General features: G+C 45.4%; 1 protein-coding gene across 2 annotated transcripts in view; it reads right to left on the reverse strand.

The window, feature by feature from the left end:
- The window catches only part of NUP214 (nucleoporin 214), a 179,739-nt gene that overhangs the window by 119,160 nt on the left and 41,667 nt on the right, over positions 1–18,912 (reverse strand). For both annotated transcript variants that reach the window (XM_073630314.1, XM_073630313.1), the window contains exons 10-11: positions 4,976–5,102; positions 3,750–3,908 (exon numbers count right to left, since the gene is read on the reverse strand). In XM_073630314.1, the coding sequence (XP_073486415.1) occupies positions 3,750–3,908; positions 4,976–5,102 (286 nt within the window). The remainder of the gene's footprint in view (positions 1–3,749; positions 3,909–4,975; positions 5,103–18,912) is intronic.

Below are 18,912 nucleotides of genomic sequence, written 5' to 3' on the forward strand. Positions count from 1 at the left end.
CTTATGCCACAGGCGCTCAAGAGCGCGGCTACGTTTTCTGAGACTTCTGGTGTCATCTGTTTGCCAGGGTTGTAGCAGTCGGGGCCTAATTCTGCGTGTAGTGAGGGGGGGAAAGCTTGTCAAGGGAGGAAGACAGTGAGCTGTTGTAGATGAAAGTAGCTTGGTTGGGGCAGGACAGAGGTGAGATTTTGTCATAGAGGTGATCAGTAGCAGAGTAGAGAAGAGAAGGGTTGAGGTGGCGAAGGTTTCTACGGGTAACAGTTAGGCGGTTGGAGGGAGAAGAGGTGGAAGACAAGGAGAGAGCAAAACTAATAAGGTGGTGATCAGAGAGTGGGAGTGGATTGTTGGAAAGGTTGCACGGAGTGCACAGATAGGAGAAGGCAAGGTCAAGGGTGTTGCCGTTGGAGTGGGTAGGAGCCTGTATCCATTGCTTCAGGTCAAGCGATGAGGTGAGACTGAGAAGTTTAGAAGTAATAGTAGTGTTAGTGTTAACAGGGATGTTGAAGTCCCCAAGAATGATTGTGGGGATTTCAGCAGAGAGAAAGTAGGGTAGCCAGGCAGAGAAGTCATCAAGAAAGGCTGATACTGGTCCAGGGGGCCGGTAGATGACAGCAATTCTTAGAGTAACTAAGTAACTTTCTATCAAAAAATACGGATTTTAACTTGTAAACACCAAATGTCAGAAATAGGCTTAGTCATGAAAGGGATATACACCTATTTAGGGAAAGGATAGACTCCGAGCTTTTTTCCCTTCAGGGCTTCCAGAGGTAGGAGAGGGCTGGAGTCCGTACCAATTATGACAATGGTTCTCTTAAAACCTATGAGCAGCCAACTACAAAATTCTCCCTGCATCCTAGGTGGTTTTATCAATTTCTCCAGTTGCACCACACCCTACAAGCGCAGCCCGTTTTATTTTCTCCTACCCCTGTCTTAGACAGAACTGGACAACCCACTTCAACTAAAGGTCTCATCTCAGTTATATACCTAGCCCTGTTAGATAAATTCCTACTGAAATTCCCTGTGCTTTCCAGGGCAAGATGGGAGCATTGGCCCTATTCCTGGGAATGTCTGGGTAGATGTTCTCCGGTCTCTCCCCCTGGTATCCTTTTCCCCATCGCATAGCTTAACTCAGATCTTTATACTCCATAGGGTATATAGAACCCCCGCATTTCTCTGCGACATGACATAGGTTTGCGATCTGACCCAGCTTGCGCTAGATGTGGTAACCCTGGTTCAATCATCTTTTGTGGAGGTATTGGGCAGAGGTGGTGGGTACATTTAATAGGCTTTGGTAGGTAAATCTTCCCCGTTGAACCACTTACATGCCTACTGACTCCTCCTCTTTTGAGCCTCCTATGTTGTCTATGGTTGTATATGCCCTTTTTGTGGCCCATAGACAAGATGTTCTTTAGTGAACCTCCCCAAACCCTCCTACTTTATCTGACTGGATATCAGACCTTAACAAGTCTATCTCCTATGAAACATACAAATTTTTTAAGCTGGCCATAGACAGTTTGAATCTCAGCCAATTCAGCAGGGACGAACCATGTATGAGCAGGCTGATTGTACCCAACTTGACTGATCAATTTGGGTACAACCAGCCTGTGAAATTATTGCCAGCACTGTGTGTTCTCCCAGCCGGGACAGCTCCACCTGCCCCTCCACTGGGAGAACACAATAGCTCCGCAGAGGGGATTCCCCGTCAACACTGACTAGAAATCGAACGATTTTATTTCCTCAAACCATGGGTAAAAGAAAACTGCTCCATCTATGGCCAGCTTTAGACACACAATGAGGAATTTTGTTGCAATCTGGTTACAAGGAGAAGGAAGAAGAAAGAAGAAAGAAGAAAGAAGAAAGAAGAGCAATGGTCGCACTCATATTTGTAGATTTTCTTCAAGAAGCCTTTTTATTTATTTTTAATAAACCCATTCGTGTTTGTAAACATTACAACCCAAAATTCCTGGCCAGGCCTGGCACCTTGTGGGACCTATTACCTTTTCTAAGCGGAAAGGCCTCTCTGTGTATACTTCATACACTGTAACAAGGGGGTCTTGACCTTTCACCTTGACCTACCTAATCTTATTCCATTACACCGATAATTAGGAAAGTGCAAATGTGTAATCTAAGCTATTACGACTTCACAGATCATACAAACTAAGACTTCTATAAATTACTGTATTTATCGGCGTATAACACACGCCCCAAATTTAAGAGTGAAGTTTCTTTTTTTTTTTTTTTTTTTTTTTTTTAAATAAACAACTTTGAAGCAAAATAATGGTCAGCGAGAATCAATGCCGCCCGATTAGTGCCCATCTGCAGCCTCAATGCAGCCTGATCTGTGTCCATCTGCAGCTTTAGTGCAGCCTGTTCTGCGCCCACCTGCAGCCAGTTCTGCGCCATCAATGCAGCTCACTATCTCTCATAGGACATCACTGAACCGTCATCCGTTTACTCGGCTCTCAGGAGGCAGTCACATACACAGTCCCGCCTCCGCCATTGGACCAGCTCCTGTGATAGACAGAACACTGGTCCAAAGCTGGAGGCGGAGGCAGGACTGTGTGTGTGACGTGCGAGCCGAGTTAGAGCCAAGGGAGAGGAGATGACGGCTCAGTGATTTCCAGCGGCACTCGTCCCCCTCCTTGGTATGCGGTCGGCGTATAACACGCACTCGCGATTTTCCCCCTATTTTCAGGGGGAAAAAAAGTGCGTGTTATACGCAGATAAATACGGTATTCAAAGTGTTGACCAATAACTCACATAGTGTAATAACAACAAAAAAAGACCATATAGTTAGTCTGCACCAATCCTAAAGTGCAAATACATCCAATTAATTAAAAATAAAGTACGTATATAAACTTTTAGTGCTGCTTCCACAAAACAAAATACATCAGTGCAAAATATAAAGTCTATAAAGTACCATGACTAAATAAAGTACTCAAGGCAACACGTCAGACGCACATAGTGATCATTTAAAGGGGAAGACTGCATTTGACTCATAGCTTTTTGCACTTTACACAGCTATACCTTACTTTTTTGTTTGTCTTTATGATATTACAGTGTTTTGATAAAGTATTCATACCCCTTAAAAGTTTCCACATTTTGTCATGTTACAACCAAAAACGTAAATGTATTTTATTGAGATTTTATGTGATAGACCAACACAAAGTTGCACATAATTGTGAAGTGGAAGAAGATTGATAACCCCAACTAAAATCTAGTGGAACCAATTGCCTTCAGAAGTCACCTAATTAGAAAATAGAGTCCACCTGTGTGTAATTTAATCTTGGTATAAACACAGCAGTTCTGTGAAGCCCTAAGAGATTTGTTAGAGAACCTTCGTGAACAAATAGCATCATGACAAATGACACCTGTAGATCGGCTTCTGCTGTGAATAAATCACAGTAGAAGCAGCTTGCGCCCCCTGCAGGCTGAAGTCGGGGATCACGAATTTATACAAATGATCCTGCACACAGCTGCCACCTTGTAGCAGTAAAACTGCTAAAACTGCTGATCCTTTTAGCAGTAAAATTACTATAGGGCGGTTAGCAAGTGATTAAGTAGGTTCTGGTGCTGTATACCGTTTATTGATACTGTATATGCCAGTATCTTTGTGGTACACTTACAACACCTGGTAGAATTGAATTAGGGAGTAGGAGTGCAGATCTGTAACTACCAACTTCAGAAACTGCCAACCTACAAACCCACTTTCCAAAAGTCCCCAAGGTAGACAGCAAGCATAAACTTACCACTTTTAGGCTGTCGCTCTCCTTCCAGACGGAGTTCCTCCAGGGGTGTGGTGAGAGACTTTACATTTGGATTATAGTTGATCACATGAAAGGGGCAGAGGACGCCATCAGTGGAAAGTATCATAAGTATGGGGGAAGGAGGCAGGACTTTCTCTTCAGCTGTAGAAACCAGGCAAAGAAAATATTCATGGTTACTTTCACAACAGCTTAGAAAGTGTAAGCATTAGATATTGTTAATCTTGGCAGTCTGTTAGCCCAATCTAATAGCCAGCAAGCATTTTATTCAGTTGACTATAAAGCCAAAGGTTTAGAGAAGGTATACATTTTTTTTTTTTTTTTTTTTTTTTTTTTTTAGCATTGGGTATTATCCAGACCGAAACCATTGAAACTACTGCCAACATGTCATTTAATACAACTGTTTGGTAACACATTTTTTTAAAGGTGTACCGTCAATTCTTTTAGATGAAATAAACACTAGATTGTATGGCACCAATGGGGTGTTTGCATTCTCACTTATCTTTTACAGCACCTTGAGAGCCCCATAAGGTCAGTGTACTTTAAAATTTCAAACAGACTTCCACTAGAAGACATTAACTAACTCCCTCATGTTACTGTATATTGGTCAGCTAATGCATTTGGTGCCATCAATGACCAGCAGAGAGCTGACGTAGGGAGTAGGGTCAAGCAACAACATTCAAGGCAACATCTGCCTGTTGGAGCACATGGTTTAGGAGCTCTAAGATATGCACAAGCGATTCTGGGCACCTGAACTAATATTATTTGGAACAGCATCACGGGTTAATTATATAAAACTGAATAATTTTACTATTCACCATGATTACAACTGCTTGGTGTTGTGTGATCATTTAAAAAGCAGAAGATAGCATCTGACACATTGCTTTTTGCACTTTATCTTGCTATACCAGGGTTATATAAGCCTGATGCAGACCTGACACCCGTAGCTCTTCTGACTGCATACACAGTGCCAAAGAATGTAAATACAAAGCCGGCACCAGATTAAAGACAAATTGTCTTGCGTAAAAATGTACCCAAATATATTTAGTGTTATAGCAAAATCATATCAGCCTAAGACTAGGAGTTTGCTAAAAGCTATGATTAGTCGTTAACTGTCTGAGCTCCTAGAGACATGTTTGCTGTTACCTACTGTGGACAACCAAAGAAATTAGAAGTTTAGAAGGATACTATTGAACTATAAGAGCACATACTGATTTCTATTTGTAGCCGGCTGGTGTAATCCAGTACAACTCCCATAGGCAATGTGTCATCGCTGTTGTCAGACAACGGTAGCTCAGCTCGCCCTGCATCTTCCAAAATCCATAGTTCCCAGGTGTTCTGTAAAAGAGAGCATGCATGAGACAAGAGAAGCTGTGTCATATCAACAGCTGTTTGTTTCACCAAAAGCAGATCAAAGTTGCCTTAAGAGCAAATTACAAAAAGGCGTTGTTAGCTCTGGTGTTCATTTTTGGACCGTTATTGGGCATGTAAAAAAATGACCCTGCTGTCCTGAAACATATTTAGACACAACTAACATTTTAAAGATACACACCAGTAAATAGAGAACATTCGTGGAGATGTATAGTGGTTTTCTGCAGTTGTTTTTCTTTAAAATTTATCAGGCAATACTGCATATTGAGATTTCACTCTGTGTTCCTGTGTCCCTTTAAGCCATAGCCAGTATTCAGTGCAATGAAAATCACATCCAACCACTTTTCCTCAGCTGCAGGGGCCCAACTTACGACCCTGCACAAAGGCCCACTGCTTTCAGAAAATGCCCGACCTGAGCTCATCATTGCGCATCCATTCCAGATGCTTGTATGTGACATCACCATACATCACATACAAGCACGTGGGCTGGATGCGACAGCTGGATCAGCAGGATGAGTCTGCCAGGACAGGTAGATGTGTCTCATCTCTGCTTCCTTTCACCACAGCAGGAGGGGTTCAGAGGTGGAACAGAAGAGCAGGAGGTTATAGCAGTGGGGCAGAAGTGCAGGGAGGTACAGTGGTGGAAGAGATGAGAAGGGGGTTTAGCAGTGGGACAGAAGAGCAGGGGGTTTCAGTGTTGGGCCAGATGACCAGGGGGGTTCAGTGCTGGGGCAGAAAAGCAGGGGGGTAGAGCACTGGGGCAGATGTGAAAGGAGGTGTATTGGTGGGGCAGATGAGCAGGGGGAACAGTGGTGGGGCAGGAGAGCAGGGGGATACAGAGGTGAGACAGATGTGCAGGAGAAACATTGGTGGGGCAGATGAGAAAGGGGGTTACAGTGGTGCGGCAGATGAGCAGATGGGTTCAGTGTTAGAACAGATGGGAAGGTGATTCAGTAGTGAGACAGAAGAGCATAGGGATACGGCGGTGGAGCAAATGTGCAGGGAGGTACAGTGGGGGGGCAGATGAGAAAAGGGGTTCATTGATGGGGCAAATGAGCAGGGGGGTTACAGTGGTGGGACAGAAGGGTAAGGGGGTACAGTGGTGGGGCAGATGTGGAGGAGGTACAGTGGTGAAAGGGACAAGAAGGGGGTTCAGCGGTGGGACAGAAAAGCAGGGCAGTGATGGGGAGGATGAGCAGGGGGTTACAGTGGTGGATCAGATGAGCGGGGGAGGGGGGGGGGGTGGGTTCAGTGTTGGGCAGATAAGAAAGGTTGTACATTGGTGGAAAAGATGAGCAGGGGGCTACAGCGATGGGGCAGAGAAGCAGGAGGTACAGAGGTGGGGCAGATGTGCAGAGGAGAAAGCATGTACATCAGTGGAACACATGAGCAGGGGGTTACAGTGATGGGGAAGAAGAGAAGATGGTTCAGTGGTGGAGCAGATGTGCATGGAGGTACAGTGGTGGGGCAGATGTGCTGGGGTTACAGTAGTGGGGCAGATGTGCTGGGGTTACAGTAGTGGGGCAGATGTGCTGGGGTTACAGTAGTGGGGCAGATGTGCTGGGGTTACAGTAGTGGGGCAGATGTGCTGGGGTTACAGTAGTGGGGCAGATGTGCTGGGGTTACAGTAGTGGGGCAGATGTGCTGGGGTTACAGTAGTGGGGCAGACGAGCAGGGTGGTACAGTGATGGGGCAGACGAACAGGGGGGGGTACAAGTTATGGGGCAGACGAACAGGGGGGGGTACCGTGGTGGGGCAGACGAGCAGGGGGGTACCGTGGTGGGGCAGACGAGCAGGGGGGTACCGTGGTGGGGCAGACGAGCAGGGGGGTACCGTGGTGGGGCAGACGAGCAGGGGGGTACCGTGGTGGGGCAGACGAGCAGGGGGGTACCGTGGTGGGGCAGACGAGCAGGGGGGTACCGTGGTAGGGCAGGGGGGTACCGTGGTGGGGCAGACGAGCAGGGGGGTACCGTGGTGGGGCAGACGAGCAGGGGGGTACCGTGGTAGGGCAGGGGGGTACCGTGGTGGGGCAGACGAGCAGGAGGGTACCGTGGTGGGGCAGACGAGCAGGGGGGTACCTACCGTGGTGGGGCAGACGAGCAGGGGGGTACCTACCGTGGTGGGGCAGACGAGCAGGGGGGTACCTACCGTGGTGGGGCAGACGAGCAGGGGGGTACCTACCGTGGTGGGGCAGACGAGCAGGGGGGTACCTACCGTGGTGGGGCAGACGAGCAGGGGGGTACCTACCGTGGTGGGGCAGACGAGCAGGGGGGTACCGTGGTGGGGCAGACGAGCAGGGGGGTACCGTGGTGGGGCAGACGAGCAGGGGGGTACCGTGGTGGGGCAGACGAGCAGGGGGGTACAGTGGTGGGGCAGACGAGCAGGGGGGTACAGTGGTGGGGCAGACGAGCAGGGGGGTACAGTGGTGGGGCAGACGAGCAGGGGGGTACAGTGGTGGGGCAGACGAGCAGGGGGGTACCGTGGTGGGGCAGACGAGCAGGGGGGTACCGTGGTGGGGCAGACGAGCAGGGGGGTACCGTGGTGGGGCAGACGAGCAGGGGGGTACCGTGGTGGGGCAGACGAGCAGGGGGGTACCGTGGTAGGGCAGGGGGGTACCGTGGTGGGGCAGACGAGCAGGGGGGTACCTACCGTGGTGGGGCAGACGAGCAGGGGGGTACCTACCGTGGTGGGGCAGACGAGCAGGGGGGTACCTACCGTGGTGGGGCAGACGAGCAGGGGGGTACCTACCGTGGTGGGGCAGACGAGCAGGGGGGTACCTACCGTGGTGGGGCAGACGAGCAGGGGGGTACCTACCGTGGTGGGGCAGACGAGCAGGGGGGTACCTACCGTGGTGGGGCAGACGAGCAGGGGGGTACCGTGGTGGGGCAGACGAGCAGGGGGGTACCGTGGTGGGGCAGACGAGCAGGGGGGTACCGTGGTGGGGCAGACGAGCAGGGGGGTACCGTGGTGGGGCAGACGAGCAGGGGGGTACAGTGGTGGGGCAGACGAGCAGGGGGGTACAGTGGTGGGGCAGACGAGCAGGGGGGTACAGTGGTGGGGCAGACGAGCAGGGGGGTACAGTGGTGGGGCAGACGAGCAGGGGGGTACAGTGGTGGGGCAGACGAGCAGGGGGGTACAGTGGTGGGGAAGACGAGCAGGGGGGTACAGTGGTGGGGAAGACGAGCAGGGGGGTACAGTGGTGGGGAAGACGAGCAGGGGGGTACAGTTGTGAGGAAGATGAGAAGGGGGGTACAGTGGTGGGGCAGATGTACAGTGGTGGGGCAGTGATCTGAGGTGTGAAGGTGCATGAATTGGGGCTGATCTGAGGCGCGAGAGTGTAGGATGTTAATTTCTCACTACTAGTAGTTTACAGCATTTACTTTATAAAAAATCATTTTCGTGATTGAGAGTGTGAAGTTGACATTTTTTTTTTGTTATAAAACCTGCACGCTCAATTTCTTTGAAAACATTTTTCGGCACACTGTGCTCAAAAGGTTGCTTACCCCTGATCTAGTAGGCAGAAGATCAACCAAAAACAATCCAGTAGTGCACAAACAATTGAAGGGCAGGAAAACATCAAAAACATAAAAGAAAAGAAAATAAGGCAAAAAGGAAACAAGATGTTGTCACGTAGGATCCTCCCACCTGAAGGACCTTTGAGAAAGTCCGGTGGGACGCAAGCCTGCAGGTGGGAGGAGCCTACATGACGACATCACACAGGAAGTACCCGGAGCGACATCTTGTTTGCTCAGAAATCTGTTATTAAATGCCCTTGATCTCCTATCATATAGTAAGTGCATTTTTAACTTGCTGAATAACATTTTAATGATTTTTATGATGTAGTTTTTTTCTTTACCTATGGAATGTCCTGCATGGAGTCATGTATAGAGAGAGGTGGGAGCCATTAGAACTCTTGTTTGGTGGATCACTGAAGAGTCTGCACACTGCCCAAAGGGTGAATAACCTATTGCCCTAGACTAAGCGGCTCTGCAGGTGATCCATCCAAACTCCCAGGTTCAGGTTGTACACTCCTTTAGATACCTAGGAATCACTGTACAATTACCTTTGAGTTCATATAGAACAAATATTGTTTGTCCTTTGCTTTCTTATGCCGCGTACACACGATCAGAATTCTCGTCGGAAAAAGATATGATGGCTTTTCCGACGGGATTCCGCTCAAGCTTGCCTTGCATACACACGGTCACACAAAAGTTCGCTGAACTTTCGACTGTCAAGAACGAGGTGACGTACAACACTACCACGACCTGAGAAAATTAAGTTCAATGCTTCCGAGCATGCGTCGGAATTGCTACAGATGATCGCATTTTCAGATAGGAACTTTTTCCGACCAAAAAATTGAGAACATGCTCTCAATCTTTTGCTGGCTGGAATTTGGCCAGCAAAATTCCAATGGAGCACACACACGGTCGCATTTTCCGACCAAAAGCTCTCATCGGTCTTTTGCTGGCCGAATTTCCGATCGTGTATGCGGCATAAGTTACAACAAAAGGCCAGGCAAAGGATGGATCTCCCATTGGATCTTATGGGTAGAGTCAATATGCTTAAAATTATATATCTGACGAAATAGTTATATCTCTTGGCTAAAGCTGGCCATAGATGGCTCGAATCTCAGCCAGTTCAGCATGGACAGGCTGAATGTACCCAATTAGATTGATCAACTTGGGTACAACCAGCCGGATTCTACATGAGATTATTGGTAGCGGTTATTATAGCTGCTAGCAGTATTCCCTGTGTTCTCCCGGTGGTGACTGCTCCCTCCGCTGGGAGAACACAATATTTCCATGGAAGGGATTACCCCATCAACACTGTGTTGATGGGTGAATCAAGCAATTTTCTTTCCTGCAACCAATGGTTGCAGAAAAGAAAATCACTCCATCTATGACTGGCTTAACTTTCCCTATGCACAACATTCCTTTGGAAAGATAAAACCCCCTAGTATAAAGCTGGAAGTCCTGAAACTACTGGTCCATTTAGTGGGGCTTGCTTTCCCTAATTTCTATTTTTACTACTCACAACTGGTTCACATTCATGACTGGCTTCATCCCTCCTTGGCTAAAGCCTGCACAACTGCTGAAGCAGCCATAGTTTTGTCCCTCTTTATAACATTATCTATAGATGCCAAGTACCTCCCTACAAAAGATACCACTATGCTGCAAACTTCCCTCTCTCTTTCTCGCAACCAGTATTTTCAAGACTCCATGGTCTGCTTCCCCAAATAATTCTCTGTGGTCCAATCCCACCCTTTCTGAACTGCTCTATATTCCTGACCCACAGAGTTGGTCATCTCCTCATTGAATCAATGACAGTAGCGGGAGCCATTGGCTCCTGATGCTGTCCATTATAGTCAGTAAGGAGGGAGCAGGGCAGAGCCACGCTGTGTGCGTTAACAGACACACACAGCAGGGCTCAGACACGGTCATGCATGAGTGCCCGCTATAGCAAGGATTGCCATTGTACAGAGCAGGTATGTATGACATGTTTGTTATTTTTAAAAAATACCTTTAGAATCACTTTAAATCCCGTTATACCTGTACCATGTTTTATATTTTATTTTTAATTTTAAAAAATTCAGCATTTACAATCATTTTAACAGGTCAACGTACCACCTGGGCCAACCAGGGCAATGAGGTCCACCAAAATGCCCTTCATCCCAATGCTGCAGAGCAGGAGGGGGAAGAAAGGCATAAGCCAAGGCCTACTGATCACACCAGAACATCCACTGCTTCCACCAGAGGTTCCTCCTCCATGGATACAAATAGGTCCAGTCTGATGTCAAACCTGGAGGCTAGGATGTATACATCTGGCGCCTTCTACCTGTGACATAGGTTCTGGAACACTTCCAGGTGTAGGGACCACTCTCTCTGGTACAGGCACTGCCAGCTGAGAAAGTTATTGTCAATTGTGTATGCCTAAAATGTACACAACTGGATCTGCCCACCAGCTATACAATGGATCTGCTTGACCTCTCTTGCTGCAGTGAGACTTCTGGTTCATCCCTGATGGTTGATGTATGCCACCACCATGGCATTGTCCGATCGAATCTAGATCACATGGCCCTTCAAGTTTGTCCCGCTGAAGGGACAGCCAAATTGCCTGAACCGACAGAGCTTCAGGACTTCTCTCTAGCCGAAAAGCAGTATAAAATATGGCCCCAGAAGGGAATATACACGAAACCTATTGCAAAAAGAGCAAGACCAGTATACAACCCTGAGAGGTAAAAGGAAAAGGGGTGATTAGCAGTGAATATAAAAAGGTAAGGTTCATGAAAATAAAGCCCATATAATAATATATATATCTATATCCCATATAACCCATTAAATGGAATACACTGTTACAGTGTCAGCAGTCTGTCCTTTAACCACTTGCCGACCATGTCATGCAGATATACTGCGGCACAATGGCTCTCCTGGGCTCTTCTGTGCGCTGGAGCCGCGCACACACCCGCTGCACGGTGGGGGTCTCGATGCTCGTGGCCAGCAGGCACGATCGCCGCAGGCCACAAACGATCGCATGCACGAGCGCCAGCACGGGGATTTGTGTGTGTAAACACACAAATCATTGTGCTGTCAGAGGAGAGGAGCCATATCGTTTGTTCCTACTAAGTAGGAAAGACAATATGGCTCATCTCCTAGTCATTACTAGTAAAAAAAATAAATAATAATAATAATAATAATAAAAATGCCATAAATCTTTCCCATAGTTTGCAGACGCTATAACTTTTGCGCAAACCAATCAATATACGCTTATTGTGATTTTTTTTTTTTTACCAAAAATACGTAGAAGAATATATATTGGCCTAAACCGATTGAGAAATTTGTTTTGTTTTTTTTTAATTTGGGGGATATTTATTATAGCAACATGTTAAAAATATTGTTTTTTTTTTTGTTTTTTTTTTTTTAAATTGTCGCTATTTTTTTTGTTTATAGCGCAAAAAATAAAAACCGCAGAGGTGATCAAATACCGCCAAAAGAAAGCTCTATTTGTGGGAAAAAATGGGACGTAAATTTTGTTTGGGTACAACGTCGCACGACCGTGCAATTGTCAGTTAGACCCCTTTCACACTGGGGCGGTTTGCAGGCGTTATTGGGCTAAAAATACCGCCTGCAAACCGACCCAAAAGAGCCGCTGCTCTGTTTGTTCAGTGTGAAAGCCCGAGGGCTTTCACACTGAAGCGGTGCGCTGGCAGGAGAAGAAAAAAAACTCCTGCAAGCCGCATCTTTGGAGCGGTGTATTCACTGCTCCTAAACCGCTCCTGCCCATTGAAATCAATGGGGCAGCGCGGTTATACCGTGGCTATAGCCGCGCTATGCGAGCGGTTTTAACCCTTTTTCGTCCGCCAGCGGGGGTTAAAACCGCACCACTAGCGGCCGAATACAGCCGCAAAAACGATGGTAAAACAGCGCTAAAAATAGCGCTGTTTTACCGCCGACGCCCCCACTGCCCCAGTGTGAAAGGGGCCTTAAAGCGACGCAGTGCCAAATTGTAAAAAGTGCTCTGGTCAGGAAGGGGGTAAAATCTTCCGGGGCTGAAGTGGTTTAGCAAGTTCTGAACTTTTCCCACTAATAGTCATGTAAAAACAGAAAACGGAGAGGGAGATAAAGCGCCACTGTCTAAGCATAGTAGTATTAGGAAAAACACAGCGCATCAATATGTTCAGTGGGGACATCAATGGATGGCAGCTTCTTAAAGTGAAAATACACTGCATTTGAGCACAACAAACCAAAAATTATATTTAATTCATTTGTAATATTCAAAGCAAACTCCCCCATCCATCGAGGTCTCAATGCTTTAATTTTACTGAGAAATCACTTTGAGAAACATTGCCCTAGCATTTCTGGTCGTGGCCATCTTTAGATAATTCATGTAGCATTTACTTCCTAGAAACTATCTGCCCTTAGAAAACCCCTCCTCCCCTTCTGAAGACTCCTAGGATGTATGACATCATTTGCCTAGGCCTGGAAACCAGGAAGTAACCAAAGAAATGTAAAAAAGAAGCACAAAACAAGTAAATAAAATATACCTTTCTATATATTTACTAATGCTAGCAGCATAAGGATTAAAAATAGTCAATGTTGATTGAGAGAGCGAAATGCTTTAAGAATACTCTGATGGATATAAAACAATAAGAAAGAGGAAAGAGAGAGTTCACAACTCTCTGTGTAGTATTAATAAAAGGCAATGTACAAAAAATGAATTAGGAGACTGTGATGTTGCGGCGGACATATCAGACACTTTTGACACATTTTTGGGACCATTGACAATTATACAGCGATCAGTGCTATAAAAATGCACTGATTACTGTATAAATGTCACTGGCAGGAAAGGGGTTAACACTAGGGGGCAATCAAGGGGTTAACTGTGTTCCGTGTGTTCCCTAGGTGTGTTCTAACTGTAGGGGGGATGGGACTGTCTAGGAGGAGAGAGGGGAGAGGAGAGAGAGATCGGTGTTCATTCATTTCCCCTGAAAGAACCGGAATCTGTGTGTCTGTCACAAGCGATCGTGGGAGCCCGGCGGTCATCGCAAACGCCGAGCACTCGCATCTGCTCCGGACACACGCCCCAAGTGGCCAAAAGCGAAGCGACGTAAGGCAATGTCGTTTTGCCTAGCCGTGCCATTCTGCCCCAGTAAGACTGCGGCGGCTGGTCAGCAAGCGGTTAAAGTAGGCTACCATCAGTCCCAAGACACTGATACAAAAGCAGAAAGTTAATGAATTCTGGACTGAGGAGTGAGAACCTGATATTGGAAAGTCTGAAGTTTTTCCTGAGGGGACACACACTCTCTCTCTGGCCTGAGACATGTCCAGAACAAGACCCGGATGCTCCAGTGATGATTTCTCAAGGTTCAGGATCAACCCACGCCTTTCTAAGCTCTGAGCATTCAAGGATACATTGTCAGCCAGTGCTTTTGGCAACTGTTCCCTAAAAAGGGAATTTTCTAAGTATCCCACAGTGGTGATGACACAAAAACACAACAGGACAAACACTAGGGTCAGCACCTTAGTGAACACCTAAGGCACAGAGGCGCAAAAGGGAAAAACAATCTGATAGTGCAGGAGTCCCACCACAAACTACAAGAAGTGTTGGTGCACTACAAAAGATGGGCACATGCAAGTAAGCATCTCTGATTAGAGGTCGACCGATATGGGTTTTTCTCTGGCCGATGCCAATATTTAGAAAATCGCGGTGGCCGACGGCCGATATATGCCGCCGTTTTTTTTTTGGGCCGATACATTAGGCCGATTTTTTTTTTTCTCTTTATCTCATAAAATCTAACAGTTAGACCCCTTTCACACTGGGGTGTTTTTCAGGCGCTTTTGGGCTAAAAATAGCGCCTGTAAAGTGCCTGTAAAACGGCTCCCCTGCAGTCTGTGTGAAAGCTCGAGTGCTTTCACACTGAGGCGATGCGCTGGCAGGATGTTAAAAAAAAGTCCTGCAAGCGGCATCTTTGGAGCGGTGTATACCGCTGCTCCACCACTCCTGCCCATTGAAATGAATGCGCACCGCTGCCGAAGCGCCTACAAAGCGTTTCGGCAGCAGCGCTTCAGGGGCGCATTTAACTCCTTCCTCGGCCGCTAGCTGGGATATAAGCGCCCCGCTAGCAGCCGAATAGCGCCGCTAAAATGACGGTAAAGCGCCGCTAAAACTAACAGCGTTTTACCGTCAACGCATGCTCGCTCCAGTGTGAAAGCAACCTTAAGTAATAAGTGATACAGAAAATTTTTTACATTTAAACATTTATTAAACAAAACAAACCTCCAATCAGTTCACTTGTATGTATAATTTAGATTAAAAAAAAAATAACTATATCTTAAATATTAAATACACAAAAACAGGTAAACAAAACTTTCGGACGAAAAAAAATGGGCTAACTTTACTGCTTTTTTTATTTTTTTATTTCATTAGTGTATTTTTTCAAAAAAAATTGCGTTTGAAAGACCGTTGCGCAAATACCGTGTGACATAAAATATTGCAACAACCGCTATTTTATTCCCTAGGGTCTCTGCTAAAAAAAATATATATGTTTGGGGGTTCTAAGTGATTTTCTAGCAGAAAATACATGATTTTTACTTGATGATGATGGTTAAACTGAGAACTTCTCCACCGAGTTCAGTCCATTGATAAAAGAACCTGAAGAGATACAATGTATCTTCTTATCAGACTTGGCAGGCTGCCCAGAGGAGGAGAGAAGATAACTTCAGACAACTTGCACTGACTTCTATTACAGAAGTCACTTGCAAGTCCCGCTGAAGTTATAATCGGCAATCGGCAGATGCCGATTAAGTAAAAAAAGCCAAATATCGGACGATATATCGGCCGACCGATATATCGGTCGACCTCTATCTCTGATGTCCACAGAAGCCAGAAAGTCTCTGTGGTGAAGCAAGGCGATGACAGATATGGTGGATTCCATCCAGTATTTTGTGCCCAAATGTAAACCATTAGTGCCTTGAGGGCCAAGATGGGGTAAATACCTCCTTTGGGTTTGGCAACAGTGAACAGGCTGGAGTAAAACCCCTAAATCGTTCCATCACAGGGACTGGGGCAATGATACTTTGATCCAGAGGATCCAAGAGACCCCAATAGAGATTGCAGAACTACAAGTGCCATGAGGCATAGCAAGACTCCGATAGCCACAAGCATGACACCAAGAGGCAGAGGCATGAGGGGACTTGTAGTTTTGCAACAGCTGGAGGTCTGCTATTTGCATAACCCTGCTCTAGGGTCTCTGCTAAAAAAATATTTATAATGTTTGGGGGTTCCAAGAAATTTTCTAGCAAAAAATACTGATTTTAACTTTTAAGCAACAAGTGTCAGAAAAATGTTTAATCTTTAAAGCGGACCGTCAGTCATTTTTTCAACTCTCCATCTATTAAATCCTCTGCCCTTGTTGTTTGAACTTTGGATAGTAAAACATTTTTTTTTCTGCCAGTAACAGGTACCTTATACAGCCACTTCCTGTTTCTTGTCTTGTAACAAAGCCTAGGCTTAGGACATCATGCACAGCTCTCAGAGTTTGCCAGGAATGGAGGGGGGGGTGAGTCATGAGTCATAAGAGGGCCAATGAGAGCTGCAGGGCTGTAGATGTGCCTCCTGTGTAGAGCTGCACAATTAATCGTTAAAAAATCACAATCTCGATTCACCCCCTCTGATGATCTATGATTCTTTCATGTAACAAGTATAGAGTTCTCTGCTTACTCTGGCAGTCTGCCAAACCGGGCATTCTGCCAAGATATTAACAACATTGTAACTCTTCCGTCTTACATCAAAGGGATAAAACTTCCCTGTGAATATGCAGAAGTCTAAACCTTTTTCTGACACTTGTTTTTTACAGTTAAAATCAGATTTTTTTGCTAGAAAATTACTTGGAACCCCCAAACATTATATATATTTTTTTAGCAGAGACCCTAGAGAATAAAATGGGGATTGTTGCAATATTTTATGTCACACTGTATTTGCACAGTGATCTTTCAAATGCTATTTTTTTGGAAAAATACACTTCAATGAATAAAAAAAAAAAAAAAAAAACGAAACAGTAAAGTTATCCCAATTATTTTGTTTAATGTAAAAGATGATGTTACGCCGTGAGAATCGTGATCTATCTTCCAAGCAAAAAAAAAAAAAATTGCGATTCTCATTTTAGCCAGAATCGTGCAGCTCTACTCCTGTGTGTCTGTCAGGAAGTGAACAGGCAGCAGCTTCAGCTGTCCACAGTTAAAATGAATGCAACCAGACTTAGTGGGAGGGAGATTTCTGAAGCATATTTGGCAAGTACAGAGTCACAGTTTATATGAAATAATATGCAACGTGGTTGGAGGGAAGCTTCAGAATGGCAAATATGTTATTATAAATGATGTGAGCAGACTGCAGTTTCTCTTTGTCTTTAAACTGACTTAATTTACAGACCAAAGTACTTCCCTTTGATCTAAAAGAACTAAAATTATACTTTGTATCTCTTCTCTTATCTCAGCGCAGGTCTTTTTTTTTTTTTGACAGCTCGGCTCTGCACTGTTTACATAGAATTGCGGAAATGGCTGATTAGGATTGTGAGGGGGTTGAATCGAGATCGTGATTTTTTTTTAAACGATTAATCACGCAGCTCTAGAAGAAAGCATAGAGTGTACACGTATGACTCTGCACGGAGCTGAGGATGTCTGAGCTCAGTCCCACAGTATTAACTCCTTCCAAGGCAATCCCATAAGGCAGTGTTTCTCAACTCCAGTCCACAAGGCAACCCAACAGGTCATGTTTTCAGGCTTTCCATTATTTTGCACAGGTGATTTGATCAGTTTCACTGCCTTATTATCACAGCCGTTTCATCTCTGAGGGAAATCCTGAAAACATGACCTCTTGGGGCGGCTTGATGAATGGAGGGGGAAACAGGGAATAATGGCACCCAGCAACCAACAAAAATGAGGGAGCTTCAAATTCTCGGTTCGGCCAGCCTACTCAAAAAAGTGAAGATTCACAGAAAGGACAAGCGCAGAGGCAATGCCAAAGGCTCTAGAACCAGAAAGCGCTATGCAGCTAACTTAGCCAGAAATGAGTTTGGAAAGTGCCCCACACAATATCCATTGTCCAAAGGTCACATCTAGGCCAGCTCCACAACAGATGTGGTATGGTCCAAAAATAAAAGTTGAGGACATTCAGCTACAATGTAAACAATGTCTCCATGTTGAATAACTACTGCATATAAAAGCACTTAAAAACATGGGAACACAACTTAATCCTCAATTTTTTTTTTAAATATTCATATCAAAATAAATTAAACTAAACAGGGCATCTGGAAAATGTAGATAATGCTGGTATTAGCAATCTTCTGAAAAGGCTAATGAGATCATACTCGGGCAGATTTACTTTTAACAGACAATTCCCAACTACACATTGCTTTTTATTCCCTTCTGCTATGTGACATCAAAACTCTACTAAACAGTCAGATGGGAATGACAGAGGAGTTCATCTTCATGAAAGAAAGGATCTCATTAACTTTTTTAGCAGATTGCTAATACCAGCATTATCTACATTGTCCACAAGCCCCGTTTCATTTATTTTTATATGAATATTTAAAAATTCTAGACATTTGAGGGATAAGTTGTGTCCCCATGTTTTAAGTGGTGTTATGTGCAGGGGTTATTCAGCGCCAACTGATTAAGGTATTACAAGGCTGAGGACAACAGAGGGCTGCAAATGGGAGAAAAACCTCAAAACAGTGGTGTAGAGATTCTTGAAGAAAGCCTTGATTTGAGAAAAGTGAAAAAGAAAAAAAAAATTGCTAGAAAAGTCATAGGTTAGTCTTTAAAATAGAAGGTAAGTCAAAACCTAACTATACTTAAATCTCCTCCCACCCCCATTCTAAGCATATTCTATCTACTCTGTAATGTTGTTGTCACCTGATCGGGTCCAAGCTACGATCATGCCTATGGGTAACATTACTGCCAAGGCTTTGCAGCCGTTGTCAGTGATCTATCCTCTTCACTTAAGCTGCCGCTGGGACCATCATGTGACCGGACTGGCTTCAGAATAGGCAAGCATAGGCATATCCTTCCTTTTACAGGTTAGATAAAACAGAAGGTAGATTTAAGCTTAGTTAAGTTAAAACCTAACTTCTGCTTCAGAACAGCAGAGCTGAAAAAAAGGACATCTATCCTCCTAGAGCACTAGCAAAAAAAAGTGATGCATTGCTGGAAGATGGAGGAGGTAAACCCTGTGCTGGCCAACAGTTTTCTGTTTGACAGTGTCCTATCCTCCTTTAAGTGGC

The sequence above is a fragment of the Aquarana catesbeiana genome, linkage group LG05, assembly GCF_042186555.1.
Source record: "Aquarana catesbeiana isolate 2022-GZ linkage group LG05, ASM4218655v1, whole genome shotgun sequence".
In the NCBI taxonomy this organism is placed as follows: domain Eukaryota; kingdom Metazoa; phylum Chordata; class Amphibia; order Anura; family Ranidae; genus Aquarana; species Aquarana catesbeiana.